The 24,442-nt window shown below is 46.9% G+C and overlaps 1 protein-coding gene across 4 annotated transcripts in view; it reads left to right on the forward strand.

Moving 5' to 3' along the window:
• LOC119185037 (uncharacterized) overlaps positions 1–24,442 on the forward strand; it is a 147,711-nt gene that overhangs the window by 25,231 nt on the left and 98,038 nt on the right. For all 4 annotated transcript variants that reach the window (XM_075891913.1, XM_075891926.1, XM_075891907.1 and 1 more), the window contains exons 5-6: positions 10,216–10,308; positions 20,872–20,939. In XM_075891913.1, the coding sequence (XP_075748028.1) occupies positions 10,216–10,308; positions 20,872–20,939 (161 nt within the window). The remainder of the gene's footprint in view (positions 1–10,215; positions 10,309–20,871; positions 20,940–24,442) is intronic.

Raw genomic sequence — 24,442 nt, forward strand, 5'->3', positions numbered from 1 at the left:
GATTTTCGAATGCCCGATTTTTCGGACATGCCTGGAAATTCAGACACCATCGCTGTATCGTCATAAGCCCCTTTAAAGGAGTACTTATGTTATTTTGAGGCACCCCAAAAGGGACATTTTTAATTTTCACAGGGGTGTAAGTGCTGCCCCAAGTGCGCCATGCTGCACCAATCTGACCTAGGCCGCGCCTAAATGGCAATTTGCACGCGCAACGCCAAATTTAGTCGAGAGTTTTATCATCGGCCGAGCAACACGTGTTGCTTACACAAAAGACGCAACCGCATCCATATAAAAATCCGTGCCCATATCAAACGTCGTATTTCGGATCATGCATGAACTTTGTGTCATGTGAACACAATGCATAATTATTGTTAATGTGGCGTTTGTGTGCATACCTCATTATACGACTCTATATATGTTTTAACAACAAAGCTGTTAGGCAAACTATAAAGACGGCAGTGGTGTTGCAAAAAACTAGCCGCATGGTGTGCTCGGCGGTTGGTCGGCAACGGTGCGGCTAGTCTTTTGTCATATAAACTAAAAAATTAAATAAATTAGTGTCACCGGCGAAGCGATGTCCGCAATAGCAACAATTTGTGATGTTGTAATGGTGATGCCGCACGCACTCCTTTCTTTCTATTTTTGTTACCGCATCAATACGCATGTAAAGCTGCCTTGCGCAAACCGCGCCTGAATGACTGGGGATCATTACATAATCTTAAAACCTTTCAATGAGATTACGCGCACAACGTGTACATAAAAGTTTTTTTTGAACTTTGCGGCCGCTAGCGATAACGTTAGAATCTTCGATGGCATACGCATAAATGCCATACACATAATTATCGACGGCCGGCGCTTTGTGTTTGCTGTTATAAGTCTACATCGTGTATTGCTTGTATAGTGACGTTTCAGTTTCTGGGCACAGGTTATCCCAAATAGATCACTCGTGAAAACAGCTGCTGCTGCCTTCGTCGACATCATGACCCCGTGACAATATGAAAGCGGACATCTAGCTCTTTTGTATCTGATATCACCACACTCTCACAACTACAAAATTGTGGTGTAAGAGAATAAGTACATAAGCTCCAGGGAGAAATTCTCTTCTCGCGCAATCTCTTCCCGTTGAGAGCGCACCACGTAGAAGGCTTTACGAGCCGTGCGCTGATGCTTGCCGATATCGCGTGCGCCAGCTGTCGCAACCACGTCCTCGTTAGAATCAAAGTTCCCGGGTGCTGCTCGAGCTACCTACCTTTCCCCTGCGTCTTTTCATGATTGTTCAGGACGGGTGGCGTGTTTCCTCTCTGCTTGAGCATTCAATGGTAGTTCTAGCATACGGTGAGATGCTGACGCGTGCGCACCCCAAGCGACGGAGATTGTCCGTCTCGTTTAATCTCTGCTTGAGCAGTGCTCATCACCCCAGCTTGCGCAATTTTACGCGCGGGTCGAACGTACGATGCGTGGCGGTTGATACCAACTTGTAGTTTAGGCGGAACATGGCGACAATGGAGAAAACCCGTCGATTGTCCATAGATTTCCTACCTTAATTAATAAAAGAAGTCATACTTTCGCCAAAAGGGCAAAGGCGCCATTTTTCGTGTTGAGAGCTCATCCCATAAAAGCTCCCGCCTGCTGTGGGCGCACAAGCCGCGTGCTGTTCATTACCGCGATAGCGCAACAACCAAAAGCACCCTCCCCCCCCATCCATTTGCTCATGAGATAAGTGCACGTGCAGACAACCCCAACCGAAAGGTGATGTTTGCTCCACAGAAAGAGGAAGCTAGCGCATCCTTTCCCACTACACACACACACACACACACACACACACACACACACACACACACACACACACACACACACACACACACACGCATGCACGCACGCACGCACGCTCACACCCGTGCGCACACACACACGCACACACACACACACGCGCACACACACACACACACACACGCGCGCGCACACACAGAGAGAGAGAGAGAGAGAGAGAGAGAGAGAGAGAGAGAGAGAGAGAGAGAGAGAGAGAGATAGTCGTTGACCGATTTTTCTTTTCGGATGGACTCCAAAAATTCGGACTTGTTGGATATTTTGGACTTCAAAATTGTACCGTCAGGGTTCCCATAAGGCTAATGCATTTTTTAAACCAATTTTTGGGATGAATTCGTCTCCCAAAGTTGGATTTTTTGGACTAAATCGCATGTTTTGAACTGCGCCACGAACCTGTATGAACGCCGCCATGTTGAATTTTCTGACGGCTTGACTAAGCTCAGTGGCTCAATTTTAAAATGGCTTTCCTGCCTCCAAGATTGGAAAGCAAACGTCATATTTGAGGTTTCGGAGGCCGTGCCTGCTTTAAGAAAAGCGGCATGGCACCAATTTCTCGTCTTCGGTCAGCCGTAGTGGTCAGCACTGTCGTCATCGCACCGCACAGGGAGGGGTGGGGGGGGCTGCGCAATAGTGAAGTGAATGTGCCTGCCACAATGAAATATTCGCTCGCGCGGACGATGACAATTTCGTGCGCGGAGCCCACAGGCGAAGAACTTCTTTGCCAGGCTGTGCCGCAGCCGGAGAGCAGTTCGGATGAGAACAACAATGATCGCCCGCAACTGTCGGCAGCGTAGATCGCCACCGCGGTAACAATGTCACCTTGGCGTAAATATGGCGGAACCAAATTGCTCCCAAGCGTAGTATGAGGCAAGGCAGAATCATGGACCTTCTTAAGCCTGCCTGATGCAATATAAAGTTCATATTTCTGACAAAAACGAATTTTTCGGACTGTTCAACTTTTCGGACTTTTTTTTCGGTCCCCGCCAGGTCCGAAAAATCGGTCGGCGACTGCACGTGAATGACGGCGGCGACGATGATGGCAAAAATCATCCGAGACAATACAAATTCACTCAATTGCCTAGCAATGGAGCAGTGAGTGCATCTAAATTCCCTCGTGGTTCTCATGTTGGCTGTGCCACTTCAATGACGGCAACATAAGTTTTTTTTACATTTATTATTATAGACATTTATTATACATTTATTTACCTTTATACATTTATTTACATTTACTTGTGTAGAAAACATTTATTATATAGTAACTCATCTCTAGTCTTGAGTTGCCGTTCATGTTGGATGCGGTGTTTTAATCACATTTCGAGCATTGCAACATTTTAACATTAAATTTTTTCATTCGTCTGAAGTCTAGTAGCTGTCCAGAAGGTCGCTTGTGTTTTTTTTTTTGTAGTTGCTGTACTTTCCCCTTTGATGATGTAAGGTTTAATGAATACTCATTTTGGGTAAGTCTGGTTACTTGATCAGCACCACATGCTTAGTAAAAACCACTGAATTTTTTTGTGTTTACCAGAAAGAAAAAATGGTAATTAACAGTGATGTGTGGCTCGAGAAATCTACTCCAAAACTAAATTTTGTGCTTCAAAACACAACTTTTGCTGCTCCAGAGCTCTCCAAAATGCCCTCTTTACATCTCCAAAGCTGCTCCAAAACTGCATTATTCCTGCTCCCAAAGCTGATCCACAGTACTGAAGCCCGCTTTCACCCGTTTCCATGGCTTGCACCATTAATATTAACGTTCTTCACACACCGGAGCCAGACAACACGTCGAAAATATTTTACATTGATATTAAAGTTCGTCATCCAGTATCATCGAAAGGAGCCCTACTGCAATGGACATTATTACGACAAGTCAACATAGTTCCCTGGGTTAGAGAAATTTTCATTCTGCATGCAGCCTATATCGCAGAAATTGCTTCAAGTCTCTCTGGGTTGTAATTCACTCATCGTTGTTTACATGAACCACATGTGACTGACAGTAAACCGGCTGCTGTTGCTAGTATGCCGTGAGGTGCAGCCGTCCCATGACATCAGACACCTCTTGACACGTTGCTGCGAAGCCACCAACCACTCGATACTGAAACCGAAATCGTTGTTTTAAGATAGCAGTATTAAAGATGTATTCAGTGACTATCCAAGTACCATGACGCTCTTTTTAGGGTTCTTGACACCCGTGTTTTTATTTAAAGCGACAACCTGAAATTATTTAAAATTTGTGCCAGTATTTTTTAAGACGTCTATGTATAAGAACGTATGAAATATCGTATCACTGGATAGCGTTTGTCCAGACCCTGCCAAGTTTTGCACAGTCGCCGATTTTCTGAAACCAAACAACCTAAAGAAGCTTTGTAATTTTGTCGGCCTGTCGTCATAATTCCTATGCTTCATTCAAAGTTTCACCTCTATATGTGGGCCGTTGACAGACTTTCTTAGTGGTCACTTGGACCTTTCTGTTTGGTCACCAGTTGACGTTGCCTTCACCAAAATGCTGCCTGCTAACTTCATTGCCCTTCCTCTACAACATCGATGCTGCTGCTCTGAAGTTTTACACTGATACCAGGGGTGTTGGACTTGGCGCTGCGCTAAAAGCAGGACTTGGTAAATATGTCATCGCCTACACTATTCGACTTCTTATAAAAGCCGAGGCTAACTACTCTGTTACCGAGAAGGGCGTGTAGCCTTTGTATTTTGGCCTTCAGAAACTTTCGCCCTTATCTATCATGCATTTGATGTCACTGACCACTACTGCCATTTGTTGGTCATCCTTCTGTATGACTAGCTTGCTGGGCCCTCAAACGTCACAAGTTAAGTATGACATTCGCGTTATTTGTTATTAACAAATGCGGTCGAAATGGATGCTGACACCCTTTCTTACTCCCCAGTATCAGAGGATGGGCTTGCCTATCTGCCCTTGAGTCTACACTTGCTTCACTCACCCTACGCAAGATGACATCAGAATGACGAGCAAATCCCGGGATCATTGCCCTTAGCATCCTTTCTGATCCTGTCACCTCTTCAAAAGTTGGTAGCCTGGCTCTCTGCCGCCCGGCTTCCAACTTCTGCATTTGGGATGTCCTTTGATGCAACTACCTTTCTGTCGGTCGCAAGTGGCTTCTTGTAGTACCCCGCCATTTCTGTGCTGTTATATATAACGCTTTTCGCGCAGACCCACAATGCGCAAATGTAGCCCTCTTTAAGGCTTACACTAGGCTTTGACTCTAATTTGTAAGTGCGTAACTATGTGGGGAAGTTATTTTGCTCGCTTGCTCAGTGCCTACGATGAAAGTTACCTCCCAGACAAGTCTATCCATCGCAACCTTTTTGCTGTCGTAGTCAATTCAATAATAATGTTGGCATTGACATATACAGACTGCTACAATCAACTCTAGCTGGTGACCGGTGGATTATCACTGCGATTGACTAACTGGGAGGCTATGCTGAAACAGCCACACTGTCGACTGCCACAGCCCATGATGTTGCAATATTTCTGCTGGAACATTTCGTTCCGTGACATGGTACCCCTGATGAGCTTCTAAGCGTTGGAGACTGCACCTTCCTTTCCGACGCTTTAAAGGCGTTACTTGATGAATGCTGGGTTGTGCAGAGTGCAAGTAAAGCTTACTGTTCGCGAACTAACAGCACGATAGAGCGCTTCGCCTGTACTCTTGGCAATGTGCTATCAATTTATGTCGCCTCTGATCATCGAAATTGGGACAAAGGTTTCCCTTTCTTCGGCTATGCTTTTAATACTGTAGCACAGGCTACTACTGGATTTTCGCCCTACTCTTTTTTTATATGGACGAGAACCTCCACATACAGTTGACACCATCCTTCAATATGAACCTGATCATCCAAAGCAACCTAACATGCTGGAGAATGTTGTGAACTTGCCCGCTCCTTTTCTATTGAGGACCAGTAGCAGCAGCAATACTGCCAACCTGGTGACGGTTCAGCACCAATATTTTTTTCCTGGTGCTTAGGTATAGCTTAAGGTACCCACTATTGCACCTAGCTGCTCCATAAAACTCTTTACCAAATACCTCATACCATATTACATTGTTGAGCAAACCTCCTCCATTAATTACTTAGTAGAGCCCATCACGCTATTGACAGAGCTACACTATTTCGGCTGCAAACTTGTCCATGCCTCTCGTCTCAAGCTGTACTATGACCAAATAGTTGTCTCTTCACCCTAACTCACCAGAATGTTGCCTTTTAGGGGTGAAGCATCTTAGGGTCTAGAGTAGAGCCCATCACGCTATTGACAGAGCTACACTATTTCGGCTGCAAACTTGTCCATGTCTCTCGTCTCAAGCTGTACTATGACGAAATAGTTGTCTCTTCACCCTAACTCACCAGAATGTTGCCTTTTAGGGGTGAAGCATCTTATGGTCTAGGCCTGTTAGTTGTCCCACTATGGTGAAGATGCTGATGACAATGAAGAGCAAGCGCATTAGCTCATGCATATCACATGCAAGGTACCCACTACACTCAAACCTCATTATAACAAAGTCGCTTCTTACATGAAAATAAGTTTGTTAAGAAAAGTTCTTATAAAGGTCTATTCCTAACACAATATTTATTGCAAGACAATTTTTTATTTACTTTGTCATAACCAATATTTCGTTATATCTGGGTTCGTTATATCGAGGCTTGAGTGTATACCCGATGACGATGACGCTGATATCCTTGAAGTGCACATGCGAGGTACCAGATGATGATGGTGACCATGGAACATTCTCTTTCTGCCATAGATGGAAATGAACGCTAGGCCTGGGAAAGCGGCAGCAAAAAGAAAAATGCCAGGAAGCCTCTGAGTTTAGTGTGCGGGAACTTTTGAATGAGTGAGCGAGGGGTAAGCGACGAGGTCCCGAAACAGCTCCAGTTATGATTTTATCTACTGACAATGGGAAAACTTACTCGTCTTCATTCAACTCGGCTGCTAACCAGCATGTCGTGGGATCGAATCCCGGCTGCGGCGGCTGCATTTCCGATGGAGGCGGAAATGTTGTAGGCCCGTGTACTCAGATTTGGGTGCACGTTAAAGAACCCCAGGTGGTCTAAATTTCCGGAGCCCTCCACTACGGCGTCTCTCATAATCATATGGTGGTTTTGGGACGTTAAACCCCACATATCAATCAATCAAATCGTCTTCATTCAAGACCAATGAGAGGCAAAAGAATATGGAAATGTTGTGGATTCCACATAGATCCTTATTGAACCTCGTTTGGACACCGTAACATAAGATCGCAAAACCAGTGCACACCTGCCAACTCTCCCTAATTGTCTGGGAGACTTCAGAATTTTGACTTAAGTCCCGATTATATGAATAATACCTCAAATGTCCCTAAAGGTGGCCACCACAGAAGAGGCGTTTTTTTGTCATGCACTTACATAGGTCTTTCTCGCTGCTACAGTTGCAGTGCTGCAGAAAAGCACCTGCCACTACACTTCTAGTTTTTTATAACCATACCATAGAGCACCGCCAAGGATATTCTATGGGCACTGTAGTATAACACTTCTGAGCGAAAGCCGGCGACCGTGAGACACGCTCGACATCGTACTAAAGAAGACGAGGAAAAAGGTATCACTACTTTTGCGTTTGTCTTGGCCCCCACATTTTGTATGTTAGGCCCATCCCGCCTGCTCAGGCATAAATTGTGTCTGTTACGTTGTTGTGCATGTACTTCCCCGAGTTCAGTTAGAAGGTCTATGGCGGTGTAAGCAAGGAAGTACTCGCAAGTGTCTCTGGACTGGCACACAGCTGAGTTTCCGTGATTTGTGACTTCGCAGACTAGTAGACTTCGCAGTGACTAGTATGGATTTTGTACCATGTGTACAGCGCTTCGCATGGCGGAAAGGCCGACGTAAAGGTGCAGATCGCTTCGCAGAAGCATGAGAACTGCGTTCCTGCTGAAAATGGGCAGGGAAACATAGGAAGTTTCTGCCAAAAGAGCTGGTAGGCAGTGCGATTCCTTTGCTGAATGCATCTTCTCTGTATTTCTTGTGGAGGAAAACTTGCCGCTAAAAGGTATACAGTTGCCGACCGTTTATTCGGACTCGATGGGAACCGCCGAAAAGTCCGAATAATTGGGAGTCCGAAAAAACGGATTCACTCGAAAAACAAGCACTTTTATAGGCCCTATCGCCCGAAAAAACTGTCATGTCTGCTCACACGCACGCTTCCGAGACGGTTTGCTTGGAAATAGAAAATTCTCAAGCCACTTCAGACTGAGGTCGGCCGCCTTCTACCAGGCAAATTATCTCCGCTTTCTTCATCATCGTGAGCATCTTGTAGCTCCCACATTGGCCGCGTTTCTTCACTCCCGACGGCACAGCAACGGGTGGCGTCGGAGCCATTTCAGCATGCCACGGAACACGCAAGAGAGCGAGAACACAGAGAACTAGACGAACCAGGCCTAGCCGCAGAAGCAGCTGACTGACACTGCTGACATACGCCAAACGCCACAGCGAACAGACTCTGTAGGTGGCTTGGCCGCTCGACTGGCTTGGAAAAAAAAAAAAAGCGTCCCCACACATAGCTTTCGAGATCAGCAATGGCGATTTCTGCGTGCATTTTGACACTGGCACGACATCCATCCTTAGCTAGTGCAGCATATCGGTGCTGGCAACCTAGCAAACGTATTGTTAACATCGCTGTCAGCGTGTAATGGCGTACGGCGACGCATCCGATCAGTCAAACGGGAGTCCTAATAATCGAATGGCGCACAGTGGGGCGTCCGAATTTTCGGTCGTGAATTTACATTGGGATCAATAGGGAGAGTGACGGTGCCATGAAGATGTCCGAATAAACGGGCATGTTTGAATTTTCGGCGTTCGAATAAACGGTCGGCGACTGTAGTGATCATGTAGGAACGTTGTTTTGGAAAATGTTCCCAAAGTGCGAGAACTTGAAGCGGAACAGGTGTGGGTGTACGACAACAGACTGCCATCATCGAGGAAATAGCTGCAGATGCCGAAAACACTATGGTGGAGGCTCTGAAATGCCGTGCTTTCACAATCACTGTGAACAGAAGCAACGACAGCGCTTCGCAAATGTCGCAGTAATTCCCCCCCCCCATATTAAAAAAAAATGCAGAGACAGAGAGAGAGAGAGAGTTCAAGCATCTGGAGTAACACAGGTTGCAGACACTGACACAATGGTGCCTCAGAGCCTTTCAAGAAGACGTAGATCCAATGACAGGGTTTACCCCGATTTTGCCAAATGCTCGCTCCTTCAATGTTCATGCAGACGACGTCAAGCGAGATCCCATAATAATGCAAGCAGATGTCTTTTGCTTTACCAAGCTGTGGTATGCAAATGGACTGCAAATCAATAAATTCTTCTCCGTCGTCTGCACTTATGCACTTAAGTAAGCAAAGCATCGAGTGGGTGGCGTTGACATGTAAATGAAACTGCAAAAGGCCACGCGGAATCTCGACCTACTAAGAACAAGCCAATCTGACAAAGGCGAACACGCTGCAATGAACCTTTCCGACGAACTACGACAGAACCGTTGTCTTGACAGTGTACTCTGCCCCGAATATCTCTCGAGACAATTTAGAAAAATGCATTGATCTTGCCATGCTAACAATAAACGAAGTACATGAACAACCCTTTCATACTTCTCAGAAACTTCAACGTTGACATCCTGGACAATGTCTGGCTTGTACAGTATATGATGTCTTGATGCGCTCTACGATGCATTTCGTATGGCTGGAAACAACCTACAACCACCAGGGGGACGTGCATAGACCTTGTATTTGCCAACTACAAGCTAGATTCGATTGAACCTACATTCGACCCTACATTCGACCCTACATTTCATGTACCACAAGGCAGTAATTATGAAGGCAAAATGAAATCCACAACTTAATACAACATGCCATTTATGATCAATAAACATTGAATATAATTGTACACTGCTTTGCCACTTATTTACATGCCTGTGTGGGCAATGTCACAGCTGGTTTATGGTAACACTGAACGATCCTGCTGCTTTGACCACTCATTATCATTCACTCTGTGGATATGCCGCGATTTGCTTGGTACACATGGTGACTGGCTAAGAGGTTTAATAGAATAGGCAGTGGTCAGGAGTGAGTGGCCGAGTGCAGCAACCAAGAGCTCATGCCGATGGCGATGCCTCTGAGGCGCAGAGCAATGCCGCTGAGGCCAGTCATCTTTACTACACATGCTTAAAAAATATTTGCTAAGAGCAGCATTTTCCAGTAATAATCATTTCTGCGTGACATTGCTGCTGGTGCATCAGTTGCATATTGATCACTTCTTGAACAATTTTTATGCATAAAACGCATGGTTGAGGATATTTCGTGGCCCAAGCGAGCTAATACATGGTGTTTATTTTTTTGCAGCTGTATAGCAGCACCTCCACAACACTGCAACAGGAGCGAGACGAAGCGCGCAAGGCCCACCAGGAAGCGCAGACGGCACTGGAGTGTGTCGAGGTGACAGATGCATGCCTTACCAGAGTCATTGTCTTGTGATCCTTAGATTTTAACAGTATTCTTGTATAGATAGCCCTTTCTTACTGTAAACAGCATCAATAACAACAGCAACAAACAAGAAACGCTCTGCAGAACACTCACTGTGAAGTGAACAACAGTGACTTTTTGTTTTAAGTGAGAACTAGCAGACAGCAACGACAAAGAAAGCATGGGTATGCTATTAGTAGTAATTGTAACGCAAATGTGACAAAAGAAATGTGGACAGAAAGATAACTTGCCGCTGGCTGTGAGCGAGCCTACAACCTTCGTATGATGCGTCCTGTGCTCTGTAAACTGAGCTTTTCAGTTTTAGCTATAAAGATGCCGACTTCATAGTTTTCTTTTTAATTTTCTCCCCTGTTCTTACCAGTCAAGCCACTAAGGGAAATGAGTATTTGGGGTGTTTCTCAACTACACAGCAGTACTCGTTATCTCTCTTGCTTTCGTTACCTTTTTTGAGGACAGCTTGCTCAAAATTTTCAGATCAAGAATACTGTGTCAATTGCGCTGATCGCAGCACGTTCGTGACGAAAGTGTACCGGTTGTCACAGAACGAGCGCTAAAAAGAGAGCGCGCCGCCAAATCCTTGCGACAACGGGCGGTAGAAACGCCGCGAGGTAAAAAGAAAAAAAAAGAAAGCAAACATCCAAGGCTCCCGGGCGCGCGCTCTCCCCGCAGAAGCACGGCTTCGCAGACGAACCTCCTCACCCCGCAGCGGCGGCCGGGCAAGCGCTAGAAATTTCCAGAACGAAGGAGGCGTGGCTACGCCGAGCTGAGTCACCCGACGCGGAGGGCTGACAAACCGTCTCGCCTCTCTCCAGCCTTCGCCGCGTATCGCGCCGACGAAATGACCAGAAATTTCTGGAAGGTGGCGCGGAAGGTATTTAATCGAGCGGCCGAGACGACAGAACAGGAGGAGACGGAAGTTAACGCCAGAGCGCGTAGGAATTCCGCCGTGGAGTCGGCGAAGGTTCTGCCCGTAGTGACAGATCGGGAGGTGACGGAAGTTAACGCCAGAGCGCGTCGAGATTCCGCCGTGTAGTCGGCGAAGTTTTGGTCCGTAGGGACGGCTCGAGCTACAGGCAAGAGCGTGGGTTTACCGCTATCGAGCGAAGACGCGGGCAACAGCTGCGTGTGTGAAGCCGACGGATTTCCGGCGAAGAAGTTTGAAGCTTGGAGAGTGGCCTATTGAAGACGGGAGTTTTCCTGGAAGAGAAACTCCGGCGAGGTTTCCTGGAAGAGAAACTTCAGAGAGCTGCGGAACGACAACAACGCTGGACTTTGAGTGAGTGATTCTCGGACGAGTATCATTCATACTTTTGTTCCAAGGACTTTGGACTGAATAGGTTTTCTATCGCTTTAGTCCTTAAGTGTCTTGGTTGTTCAATGCATGTGACTGCATTGTAGTGCGTATTGTTGTCCGTGTCCGTTGTTTCGCAACGGACACGGACAACAATACGCACTACAAGGAAGCGCAAGGAGGAACTAATTTGGCAAAGGTCAAGAAGGAGTGTCCTGATGATTCGAAGAAATTGGTTCCCGAAGAAAAGAAGCGTGCACCAGAGAGCATTCCGCGGTGTTTTCTGTGCAACCGAGTGGGTCATCGCGCGAAAAACTGTCGAACGATCTTTACGAGCCCTACGGTTGTAAAATGTTTTAAGTGTGGCCAGACTGGGCACAAAGCAGACGCTTGTCGGAACGGAGTGAGTCAAACTCACCAGGTATCTTGTGTGCAAGCGGCACCGAAATCTGATAATAATGCCGTCACTGATGGATTCGTAGAGTTGAAGAATGGGGAGAAAATTCCTATTGTGGGGGCTGTAATGTCAAAACAGCCAACCGGTGTTACGAAGGGAATGCCAACGCTTCCTGGAAAGATTGCAGGCAAGAAGATTACGGTTCTAAGAGACACCGGTAGCTCCACGGTTATCGTGAGAAGAAATTTGGTACGGGAAAGAGAGTTGACAGGCAGAACGAAACCGGTTTGCCTAATTGACCGTACGGTCCGGATGCTTCCCGAAGCAGAAATTGAGGTTGAAACCCCGTACTTCAGCGGGAAGGTTACTGCGTTATGCATGACGACCCCCCTGTATGACCTTGTCATCGGAAACATCGACGGGGCGCGAGGGCCAAGTGATCCAGAATGTTTGGGAGAAGACCCGAAGATAGAGCCCTCGCCAACACAGCGGCCGCGAGATACAGTGGAGGAGCATCCCGTGACGGACCTCACTAGAGCCCAAGGCGAAGCCGCGGCGCAAGAGACAGCGAAGGAGAAGACGATCGTGTCGAATAAGTTCACGGGTCGAACAACCGGACTTAAGTCGGCACGACCTCAACCGACCGACAGTGTGAAGGAGACGGAGTTGGCCAGTCGGGAAAAATGTAGAAGTATGATCAAGCGGGTAAATAAACAGACAGGACCCGTCGAATGGAATGACGCGTTAACGGTGTCGGAAGAGACAACGATGGCTGAGACGACGCCTCAGATATCGTCGTTGGAAAGGGCTCGCCGAAAGGGAACGTGGAAGAACAAGAAGTCGAGCGAGCACCGCAAGAAAGGGCGCAAGCGCTGTTCGAAGTACTCAAGATAGGTGCTGAGGTGGAATCAGATTGTGTTTGGCAGGGTTGAGTGCCATATGTTGTGTTATTGTTCTTGTTATCCTGTGTCTCAAGTGTATGTCGAGCGAGTCAGTGTTCTGTGCGATGATGTGATGTAAAGTGTTGTATAATTGTTGTATCGACAGAACTTTGTACGTTTGTATTGTTTGGAATGTGTGATGAAGTGTTGTAGGCATGTACCTGTGGCTATATTTCATGTGTTGTGGAATTGAACTACAATGTAAGATTGTATTGCGTGATCTATTGTGAATGTGAAGTGTTATGAGCGACTGATGGTGTTACAGTCTGTGAGAGTGTGTGGTGACTTTCCGCGCTCGTTTGTGTGGTTTTGAATATTATGAGATAATATTCTTAAAGTGGGGGGCAGTGTCACAGAACGAGCGCTAAAAAGAGAGCGCGCCGCCAAATCCTTGCGACAACGGGCGGTAGAAACGCCGCGAGGTAAAAAGAAAAAAAAAGAAAGCAAACATCCAAGGCTCCCGGGCGCGCGCTCTCCCCGCAGAAGCACGGCTTCGCAGACGAACCTCCTCACCCCGCAGCGGCGGCCGGGCAAGCGCTAGAAATTTCCAGAACGAAGGAGGCGTGGCTACGCCGAGCTGAGTCACCCGACGCGGAGGGCTGACAAACCGTCTCGCCTCTCTCCAGCCTTCGCCGCGTATCGCGCCGACGAAATGACCAGAAATTTCTGGAAGGTGGCGCGGAAGGTATTTAATCGAGCGGCCGAGACGACAGAACAGGAGGAGACGGAAGTTAACGCCAGAGCGCGTAGGAATTCCGCCGTGGAGTCGGCGAAGGTTCTGCCCGTAGTGACAGATCGGGAGGTGACGGAAGTTAACGCCAGAGCGCGTCGAGATTCCGCCGTGTAGTCGGCGAAGTTTTGGTCCGTAGGGACGGCTCGAGCTACAGGCAAGAGCGTGGGTTTACCGCTATCGAGCGAAGACGCGGGCAACAGCTGCGTGTGTGAAGCCGACGGATTTCCGGCGAAGAAGTTTGAAGCTTGGAGAGTGGCCTATTGAAGACGGGAGTTTTCCTGGAAGAGAAACTCCGGCGAGGTTTCCTGGAAGAGAAACTTCAGAGAGCTGCGGAACGACAACAACGCTGGACTTTGAGTGAGTGATTCTCGGACGAGTATCATTCATACTTTTGTTCCAAGGACTTTGGACTGAATAGGTTTTCTATCGCTTTAGTCCTTAAGTGTCTTGGTTGTTCAATGCATGTGACTGCATTGTAGTGCGTATTGTTGTCCGTGTCCGTTGTTTCAAGTGTGGCTGATTGTATTGTGTAGTACGTTGATTGATTGGTTTGATTGGTGACATATTGTATGTAACTAGTGTGGAGTGTGCATTTTTGTGTATTATTTTCGATCTGCCATTATTGAGAATATAATTTGTTTGTTTATCAACTCTCGGCTCTGACTTGTTCTTTGGGCCACAGCCGGCGTCCGCTGGCGCACCAATAAGGACCACTTCTAAATTGTCCACGCTTTCGTGGTGCGGTTCGGGGGGCCGATACTTCGGCTCTTGGAATTAGCCCGGCGATCGCCTCCCTAATTAACGGGACAGGTGTGACACCGGTCGCGCAGCGATAGCGCTAGGTAAGTGTGCAAGATCGATGATTATTGATGTGGGATAGAAAGAGGTCCCAAATATGCTTTTTTGTTAACGAAGCCACAACTCCTGGCGGCGAGGGCACTATTTGCTGCATCGAGATCCTCTTAGGCGCTCACTGGCTGCCGACGGCAGCAAACTGACGTTGGCAGCAAGATCGCAGCAATGGTGTAACGGAAAGTTGATTGCAGGAGACGCTGCTTGAGCGCGATGCGTGTACGACGGATTTTCAAAGGTGCTGTCAGGAACGCAGAGGAACTATGCGTTAGGCCGTCCGTCACCTTACGAGCACCGCCGTTAGCAACGAAGAACTATATGTGATGACGCCATTTTAACGTTACTAGCGCTTCAGCTCATTCGCAAAGTCCAACGAGCCCCAAACAATAGGAGTTCACGGATAGAAAAGAAATGCGTGCTCACTCTAGGTTGTCCCGGAGAGATCTGATTCACTCCTGACGGCTGCGCACAAAACGTCCCGAGAGACTTTGCACACGGTGCCACAGTCGACATCCACTACCGGATGAGAGGGGTTGAATGTCACTCCCCGCTCCCCCAATGCAGCAGACCGTGAAGGAGGGGAGTCATGTCAAGACATGAGAACGGCAGAAATAGGCGGCAAAGCCCGCACAATGGCAGCGAGCTAGCCTCAATTTCCACAATCAACTGAGGCTCTTATCACAAATCCGCGAAATCTTAAGTTCTGCAAATTGACGAATATTCATGAACATCGAATATTTGAGGAATATTGGAGTTAGTTTGAATATTCAAAATTTTTTAATACAGTGAAATATTGTTGTAATGAACCTCAGATTGATTTTTCCAGATTAACGAATATTTCGAAAATCCCCCTCCCAGTGTCCATTGATTCAATGTAAAAGTATTTAACTACTACAAATTTTAGAGCAACGAATATTTCAGAATAATGAATGGAATTTGATCGCCCGGCAATCTTAAGAGCACTTCAAAATAACGAATTACTAGCGGCAGTATGCCGTATTTACCCGCATGATCTTCGCACTTTCATTACGCAAAACCGATGAGAAGTTAGAAGGGTGCAATAATTAGGCGAGGAAAGTTATCCGCGAAAACGTACAGAGCGAAAAAGAAAACGAAGTGGTCCCAAATCGGGATTCTCACCTTAACAATAACCACACCTTAACAATAAAACCACAGGTTCAACACAAAGCGATTTTTTTGCACACACTAAAGCCACTGTGCACTGTTTCAAGGGCCTTCGTGTGGAGATCCTTGACATAATAAAGAAGTTCCGCCTTAAGCTGGGGATACTTTGCACTCAGGCCCACGAACCATCCGACGCGTCTGGTGGCCTCCAGCTCCCCGTGCTGCCGTCGCCAGTAGCGAAAACAAAACTCGCCGACTCCCAAGTGCCTGCCGGCAATCCTGTCATCGTTTGGTGCAGGGTCAACCACTTTCAACCTAAAAGCAGCCATGTAACTTCCGTATAAACACACTGCATTACCACACGCTGCACAGACTCTTACCAACACGCCGCAACGGGTGCTTGGCACTTTGGCTTGGATTGGATTGGTGCTCCGTGCGTTGGTAGTATCTGGTAGGTGTTTTGTGGTAGTATGGATAGTTTTTAAGAGATGGTGCCAGGCTGTGCGTTATCATCAGTGGTTGAATGTAAATATTACTGCACGAGTGCGATAATCAGTACTTGCAAAAAAATAATATTGTATTTTTGTTGGCCGATTCGGGGAGGGAGGGTGCGAGAATCATGCGGGTGCGAGGATTACGGGAGTAAATATGGCAAATGCCCAGCTCCATACTATGTGGCACTATTATCATCACCAAAGCTTTCGGATCATTTCCCCATACGTTTCCCTATGCTATTGCAGCGCCTGCTATCATTTTTCGCATCCCCGTTCAGCGATTTAGCCAAGTTGAGTCTCGCCCGCTGGCTTAGCCTGTCAGTTTTTGTTCAAGCGACTGTCAATGCTGTTCGATCTGGTTCGATTGTAGTTTGACGATTAGTGTTATTGATTAGTGTCAACGCCTGGTTTAGACATGCATTTCTACGTTCGCCGTTCGCGATGAGCACTGGGAGCAGCACGAGAAAGAAGCGGAAGCAGTCCTCTTTGCAAGAAAAAGTGGACATTATTTCACAAATAGGCACCGGTAAAAAGCAAATCCACATTGCAAACGAGATGGGTGTCACAGGTCCCGTTAATTAGGGAGGCGATCGCCGGGCTAATTCCAAGGGCCGAAATATCGGCCCCCCGAACCGCACCATGAAAGCGTGGGCAATTTAGAAGTGGTCCTATTTGGCGCGCCAGCGGACGCCGGCTGTGGCCCAAAGAACAAGTCAGAGCCGAGAGTTGATAAACAAAACAAAATTATATTCTCAATAATGGCAGATCAAAACAATACACAAGTATGCACACTCCACAATAGTTGAGTACAATATGTCACCAATCAAACAACGTACTACACAGTACAATCAGCCACACTCGAAACAACGGACACAGACAACAATACGCACTACAATCCAGTCACATACATTGAACAACCGAAACACTTAAAGGCTAAAGAGTTAGAAAACTTATTCAGTCCAAAGTTCTTGGAACAAAAGTCTGGATGATACTCTTCCGAGAATCACTCACTCAAAGTCCAGCGTTGTTGTCGTTCTGCTGCCCCCGAAGTTTCTCTTCCAGGAAACCTCAACTGCCCCCGAAGTTTCTCTTCTAGGAAACCTCGCGTCTTCACTTGGGCACTCTCCAAGCTTCAACCTTCTTCGCCGAAACACGTCGGCTTCACACACGCAGCTGTTGCCATGCGTCTTCGCTCGATAGCGGTAGACACACGCTCTTGCCTGTAGCTCGGGCCTTCACCCCTCAGGTGGAAATCCTCTTCTTCTCCTGGTTTGTCACTACGGACAAAACCTTCGCCGACTACACGGCGGAATACCCTACGCGCTCTGGCGCTAACTTCCGTCTTCTCCTCATCTCCCATCTCGGCTGCTCGATTAAATATCTTCCGCGCGAGATTCCAGAAAGTTCTCATCATTTCGTCGGCGCGATACGCAGCGAAGGCTGGGGAGAGGGCGAGACGGTTCGAAGGCCGTCCGCCACGGATGACGCAACCCGGCATCACTACGCCCCTTTCCATCGAGAATCTTCTAGGGCCTGCTCTGCCGCCGATGTGGGGTGAGAACGTTCGTCGGCGAACCGACTCTTCCGAGAGGAGAGGGACGCGTGCCCGGGGAGTCTTTGGATGCTTGTTTTTTCTTTTTTTTATTGTTGACCTCGCGGCGTCACTCCGGCGTTTCGTCGCGAGAATTTGGCGGCGCGCCCTTTTGAGCGCTCGTTTTGTGACAATGGAGGTCGCACCATCAACTGTCGCGACCATCCTGAAGGATCGACAGAAGATCATCGAAATGCACCGAGGGTCCCAACTCGCACAGAAAAAAAAAAAAAAAAAAAAAAAAAAAAAAAAAAAGAGAGAGAGAGAGAGAGAGAGAGAGAGAGAGAGAGAGAGAGAGAGAGGCTCTGACTAGGGAGCTTTCAAGACGTAGATGCTGGAGTGCTCACGCGGTTCCAAGACGCACATTCTTAAAATGTGCCGGTGTCGGGACCCATGCTGCAGGAAAAAGCACGGCAATTGGCTTTTGCTCTAGATATCACGGGCTTCGAAGCAAGCGCGGGGTGGCTCCATCGTTTCCGTGAGAGGAACGGAATCGCCGGGCAAGTAGTGTCAGGCGAACAAAATGCGGCAGACGCAGTGAGCGCTGCTGCAGGGAGGGATGAAAAGTTCCGTGAAATCGTCGCTTCGTACCTTGAAGATGATATTTTTAATGCGACAAGATGATATCTTCAATGCGGACGAAACGGCGTTCTTCTATCGGATGCTTCCAGATAAAACGATGCATTTCAAGGGGAGCAGCTGTAAAGGTGGCAAGCAATCCAAAGTCCATATTTCAGTGTTGTTCTGCTGCAATGCCACAGGCACAAAGAAGCTGAAACCGTTGTTTATTGGTAAATATAAGAGGCCTCGGTCCATGAAGATTGTTGTGTCATCGCTGTGCATTCATTGGGCTAATTCACGCGCATGCATGACGCGAGAGCTCTTTTCTGAGTGGCTAATGAAGGTGGACGACGAGATGAGGCGAGCAGGCAAGAAAATATGAATTATCGCTGACAACTGCTCGGCGCATCTTGTGAATGTTAGGCTGACTAATGTGCAGCTAGAATTCTTGCCGCCCAACTGCACTTCGTTGCTATAGCCACTCGACCAAGGCGTCATAAGAAGCGTCTAGGCCCGCAAACGCTTCGTTCAGTGATTGCTGATTAATCTTCGGCCGAAGCTGCCTACTTCAATCAGTGTGCGACAAGCCGCAGAAATGGTTGCCGGGGCTTGGTGGAATGTTACCGCAACCACCATCCAGAACTTTGGAAGAAGGCAGGCCCAGTATTGATTCCACATGAAGTTGGCTCCGAAGAAGCCAGTGAAGAAAGCGACGCGGGCAGCATGTGGCAAGAAATTGCTGAAAGACTGGCGATTTATGCCTCGGTGACGTTTGAGGACTTTGTGGAGTGCGACAGTGAAGCGTGCACGTCAGCCGAACTGATGATCGATGACATCGTCAGCGCCGTTCATAGTGACGAGGACGCCAGTGACGAGGATGCCAATGGCGAAGATGACTCTTAGACCCTCGCCCGTGTGCCAGCCTGAAGAATGTCTTTCCAATGCCGACATCATGGAATGCTTTCGAAAGATGTGCACCTATCTTGGCAGGTGCAGCAATGCCACCGACCAAGAGCATAAGAATGTGGACAGCTTAGAAGCGTTCGTGCTGCAGCAGTTAAGCGGAACCCGCCAGGCCAAGATCACCGACTTTTTCAGGAAATAAACGTGGGCTTATTCCGGGATATTTCGCATTTTGTGTCCTTTCTCAATTGTCATAGCAGCATGCGTTTGCGTATATGCACCTAGCAAAGGTAGGTAGGTGACTTTTGTTGCGTTTGAGATTTTTTGGGCCAATTTTTGGTGTTTTCACTGTAAAGATGTTTCAAAATAATGAACGATTTTCCGCGGTCTCTTCAAATGCGTTGTATTGAGATTTCACTGTATATGGTTATCGAATCAAATACGAATATTACAAACGCAATACTCAGGGAATATTTGAAACTTTCGAATACTCACACACCCTTCCATTAAAGCCGAGCGGTGAGCTCCAGAAATGTGCCTTTACGGATAAGTATTCATCAAAGTGTCAAAACTGCCTTTCTGTTGTAAATATGGTCTCCTTCAAATGATCGGAAGCTTATGCCCCATATTTTTATCCTGATTTCTCATACTTGTATTGACTCAGGCTGTGTTAAAAGCTTTATTAGCGGTTCAAGGAGGTTTTGCTTATCAGCAGCGTGGTAGCGTGAGGCATTGTCCAGCAAGTTAGCTGTGCAGAAGCCTATACTCTGTTTCATACATCAGGTGCAACGCTTTGGAAGTTAGCGAGACTTGGAAGCTAGCATTGGCACTAAGAAATAGCACGCTCATTTTTTCATCCAAAACATGGCTTCTTTTCCTGTTTGAGCTTAGTAATAAATGAAGAGGCTTTGTGCGTCAGAAATAAGGACACCCTGTTTAAGGCTGTCAATTGGATGTTCTGAATCACTTAGCGTCTCTTTCTTTTCATCTCTTGAGGTTTATTTGTAGTCGTTCGTGATGCTGTGCGTGTGCACGTTTGTGCTCGTCTCGCACGAGCATTTACAACAATTAAAACCAAGTGCGAGATGTGCGTAACACATATTGCTCACCGAACTTCTTGCATAGCTCCTACTGCATTGCACCTGAGGTATGAAACCGAGTGTAGTGAGTCGAGCATTGGCAATGCTGCCAGATGGAGGCATATCTTTTTTGCTTATTGTGCACATGGGCATTTCTTGAAAGTGTTGCTAACCTGAGGATTTGTGTTGTCATGACTCCGATGCTGCATCGCTTCAATTTCAGTGGTGAAGAACTTGACTGATGGCAGATAATTAATGAGCTAATTAGCGTGTTGAGGTAATCAACAACAACAATAATAGTAATAATAATCCAGGGTCATGTCAAAACCATGAAGTATTATTGAGGCACGCCATAGGGGAGGGCTCCTGAAATTTTGACTATAGGTGCTCTTCATTGCATGCAGCCTTTTAGCATTTCACCTCCATCAAAATGTAACTGCCTCTGTTGGAATCGCACCACCTGCAAATAAGGCAATCATGAAGGTTACAATGATTCTGCATTCATTGCTTCACACTTGAGTCAACTGTTGCTGTGCTTCCAAATGCAGGCTTCTATGAAGCAGTACCAGGCATTTGTTAAAGAGCACCAGGAGGAGGAAACCCAAGCTGAGTCCAAGTAAGGGCAGCATTTTCTGCACTGGTTCTCTGAAATATGCATATTTAAAAGGAAAAACATTTTACGAGCATAACTTCAAATGCTGAGCTAAGAACAAGCAGGTGGTTCTGGTTGCTATATTTTATTTTGATGAAATAAAGTTTGGATTAAAAAAAATCATTCGAAAGTTAGCTATGCTGGCAAAAAAATTTGTTTACCAAAGAAAGAAGTACAGTTCAGACCGTTTGTAACGTAATCGCTTGCAATGCAAATCATGGAAGCAGAAGAGATTTTCACTGCTTTAGCTATAAAAGAAGGCATGGAGCGCAACGCTCCGCTGACTATTATCACAGATTCTCAGGTCGCATGTAGAAATTATCAGAAAGGAAAAATTGGCATCAAGGCACACCGGATAATCACCCTACTTTAAAGTAGCAAAGAGCTGGACAAAAACTGTGCCTGGATGCTCACTTAGGCCCTGGGACACGAGGGTGCTATTGGGAACCTCTATGCAGATAAGGCGGTTTGAGGTTCCGCTAATTATTGAGTTGCCGATAGCAACACCGTGGAGGACCCAATACCCATCGATCCCTGTTACAAAGCGATCCTGAAATACTATAGAGATTTGCGGAGACATTACTCAGCACCACTCAGGAACCTTTCAGCCATGGATTCTGTGACATTACGCAGACACCAAACTAACACGTATATAAACATCCACAGATTGCATACAGCATACAAGGCATCCCTGCAGCATATAAAGACATATTCCTGCGATGTGGTAGCACACCGACGCTCTGCCACATCACGATGTATGGCACACACCGAATAACAGAAAGGGGATAACAGCAGAGAGAGGTAGGAGGCAATGCTGTCCAGTCCGGCCTTTGAGGATCAGCTGAGGCTAGTCAGGAGGGCTGAAAGGATGGTAGAGCTAGTGGTGCCTTGGAATAGGGGCCCGATTACGCGGCGTTGCCCCGTTTTAGCAGCAATGAAGTCTTTCCTGCACATAAAGTTCTGTTAGTTTACCCTGTCATAAAACTCCATCTATACGCATACTGTTTATTGTGTAGTCCCCTGAGGTGAAAGACCGATTATAATGTGGCTGCTGGAAAATTGTCTGAGAAACGAGGGAAGGTGTGTATTTCTCAGTGGAGCTGCGAAGGAGATGTTGCAAAGCAAATAACGCAGAGGGTGATTAAAAAAACAAAAATAAGGAAGTAAAGGACAGGGGCGTAGGGCAGAAGTGTGATGTAGATGGTTGGTGTGAGGAGGGGGAGTGGTTGCTGAGGTCACTGAGCAGTCTTTGCCTCCATTTGGTTTGGTTTCGGAAAACTTTATTGTGAAAGTCGGAAGGCGTGCGCCCTAGCACACGGCTGGCAGCTCCCACGGTGGGACAGTAAAGCCGAGACCAGTGGAGTGACATGTCCATAGAGCTGATGGGGACAGCAATTTGGAAGCGACGGTAGCGCCATCTGGGTTTTGTAGGGAATCTTAAAAAGATTGCAAAATGACTATTTTACTAATAAGTGAAAAAGGTTTCGTTACCTTCTACACATAAATATATTTTTGAACCAAATATAACTAAGAATAATGTTTGTGTAATTTATAATTGCATATAAAATGAAATAGGTTTCAAAAGCACTAGGGTGTTTCGATATTGCGGCTGGCCTTCCACATAGTAGACGACATCGTCGTCGTCTGCTTCTACGTCATGGCTGAGCCCTGCTCGTTGTAGCAGCCCCCTTTCTCGATTTCTATCGTTTCCACATAGTACATTGCAGTAAACTGTGCACTATAAGCTCATAAGTATCTTGCATATTTACTTTAGTAAGTTGTGATGCTGCATACAGGCCGAGTGAAATGACAACGCTGGTCACACAAGCTTGCAACAATAAATTGTTTTATCGCAAGTCAATCGATCAATATTTACACAAAATAAAGGCCACGTAAGTAACATTTTAGCATGCACAGCAGTGAAAAATATGCATGCATCAGCGTTCATGAGCAAAAAAAGTATACGTACTACGCATAGCCCTAACGCAGATGCCCGGAGCACAGAAGCTGTCAAGCGCTGACTGATATATCCATCGCACTGCACGAAACCTTTGCTGCAGTAATTAAAGGCATACCGCTTACGTCCGTGCACTTGTGTAGCTCAAGATTTCGCAACAACTCGTCGACAGTATTCGGTAAACTTTCTGTAATTGGTATCCACATACTTGCAGTGCGACGAGACTGTTTGTTTTTGGTTTGCACTGCCAACTAAGGTGCGTCACTTTCCAATTTTCTATGCGTTCGCACTTTGCATGCTTCTGAATGCCTGAAATTAATTGAGGAACGGTTTTTTATGCTTACCATTCCGAAGTCTTACAAATAAAATCGTTGAAAAAAAGGCTTCGTTGGGTTTCGTTTACCTACGCACCCAGGTGTGCTGTCGTCGTTTTAATGGTGGCGACTCCTCACGCTGTGGCCGCAAAGCTCGCAACATGCCACGGGCCTGCCGAGACCTAGCATCGCATCGTTGGCCCTCTGGACAGACCAAAGTTGCGATGTTATGTCCGGACTCCAGAGAGCGGAGTCCCGCTTTCTGGACGATGCTGTATCAATGCCGCGTACCGAAGGGCACTCCCAGAGCATGTGATGTAAGGTGGCTAAATCGCCACATTTTGTACACAAGTTGGTTAAATAAACTTCAGTGTAAAGCTTGAGGAGAAACGCAGAGTTAGAGTACGTTTCTGTATGAAGTAATTGCAATGTAAGTGCCTGCGCTCTATTTAGCTTTCTATGTAGAAGTGGGAAGATTATCTTATCCATAGCAAAATGGTGGGCAATTTCATTTTATGTAGTTGACGGATCCCCGTTTACGAAATCTCCAGTTCGACACACAGGTCCTTCATGGCCGCAGACAGCTAACCCTCGTGCCCTGGAGTGGGCCAACTCATTGAGATTGGTAATCCCTCCGTTCATGTTTCTCATATGAGCCGGGAACCATGTAAGAGTATGGGCTGTAAGCGACTTCTCACAGAGTATGTTTTTGGCTTCTTTGCACACAGCTCCAACACTGAGGGCACGAATGGCAGCTCTAGAGTCGCTAAATAAATATGTGTTCATGACGCTTATCTAAAAGAGCCAAGGCGATGGCAACCTGCTCAGCTGCATTGGCAGTTCTGGTGCATACCGATGCCGCATTAATTGTAATTCCTTTGTGGTTGATTACCACTACCGTGAATCGGTCTCTCTGGTCATCATATTGCGCCGCCTCTACGAAACAGGCACCCCCGTCGGGATCCACAACTTGGCAGAGAAGAGCCTGAGCGCGCGTTTGCCCCCATGCCTTGCTTTCTTTTGCTTCGGCCGCTTTTCGGGCGCACACTTCGCTTCGAACGGGTGCTTGGATTTGCTTCAAGTGCATGTTACCGCTGTTTGGCTTTCGGTTTTCTGTTGGGAGTGTAGTTGTGCCGTCGCTGATTGCCGATAACTAGCATGCGGCCTTTGCCACCAGCTGGCAAACTTACAAGTGT

This window comes from Rhipicephalus microplus, chromosome 1, assembly GCF_043290135.1.
Source record: "Rhipicephalus microplus isolate Deutch F79 chromosome 1, USDA_Rmic, whole genome shotgun sequence".
In the NCBI taxonomy this organism is placed as follows: domain Eukaryota; kingdom Metazoa; phylum Arthropoda; class Arachnida; order Ixodida; family Ixodidae; genus Rhipicephalus; species Rhipicephalus microplus.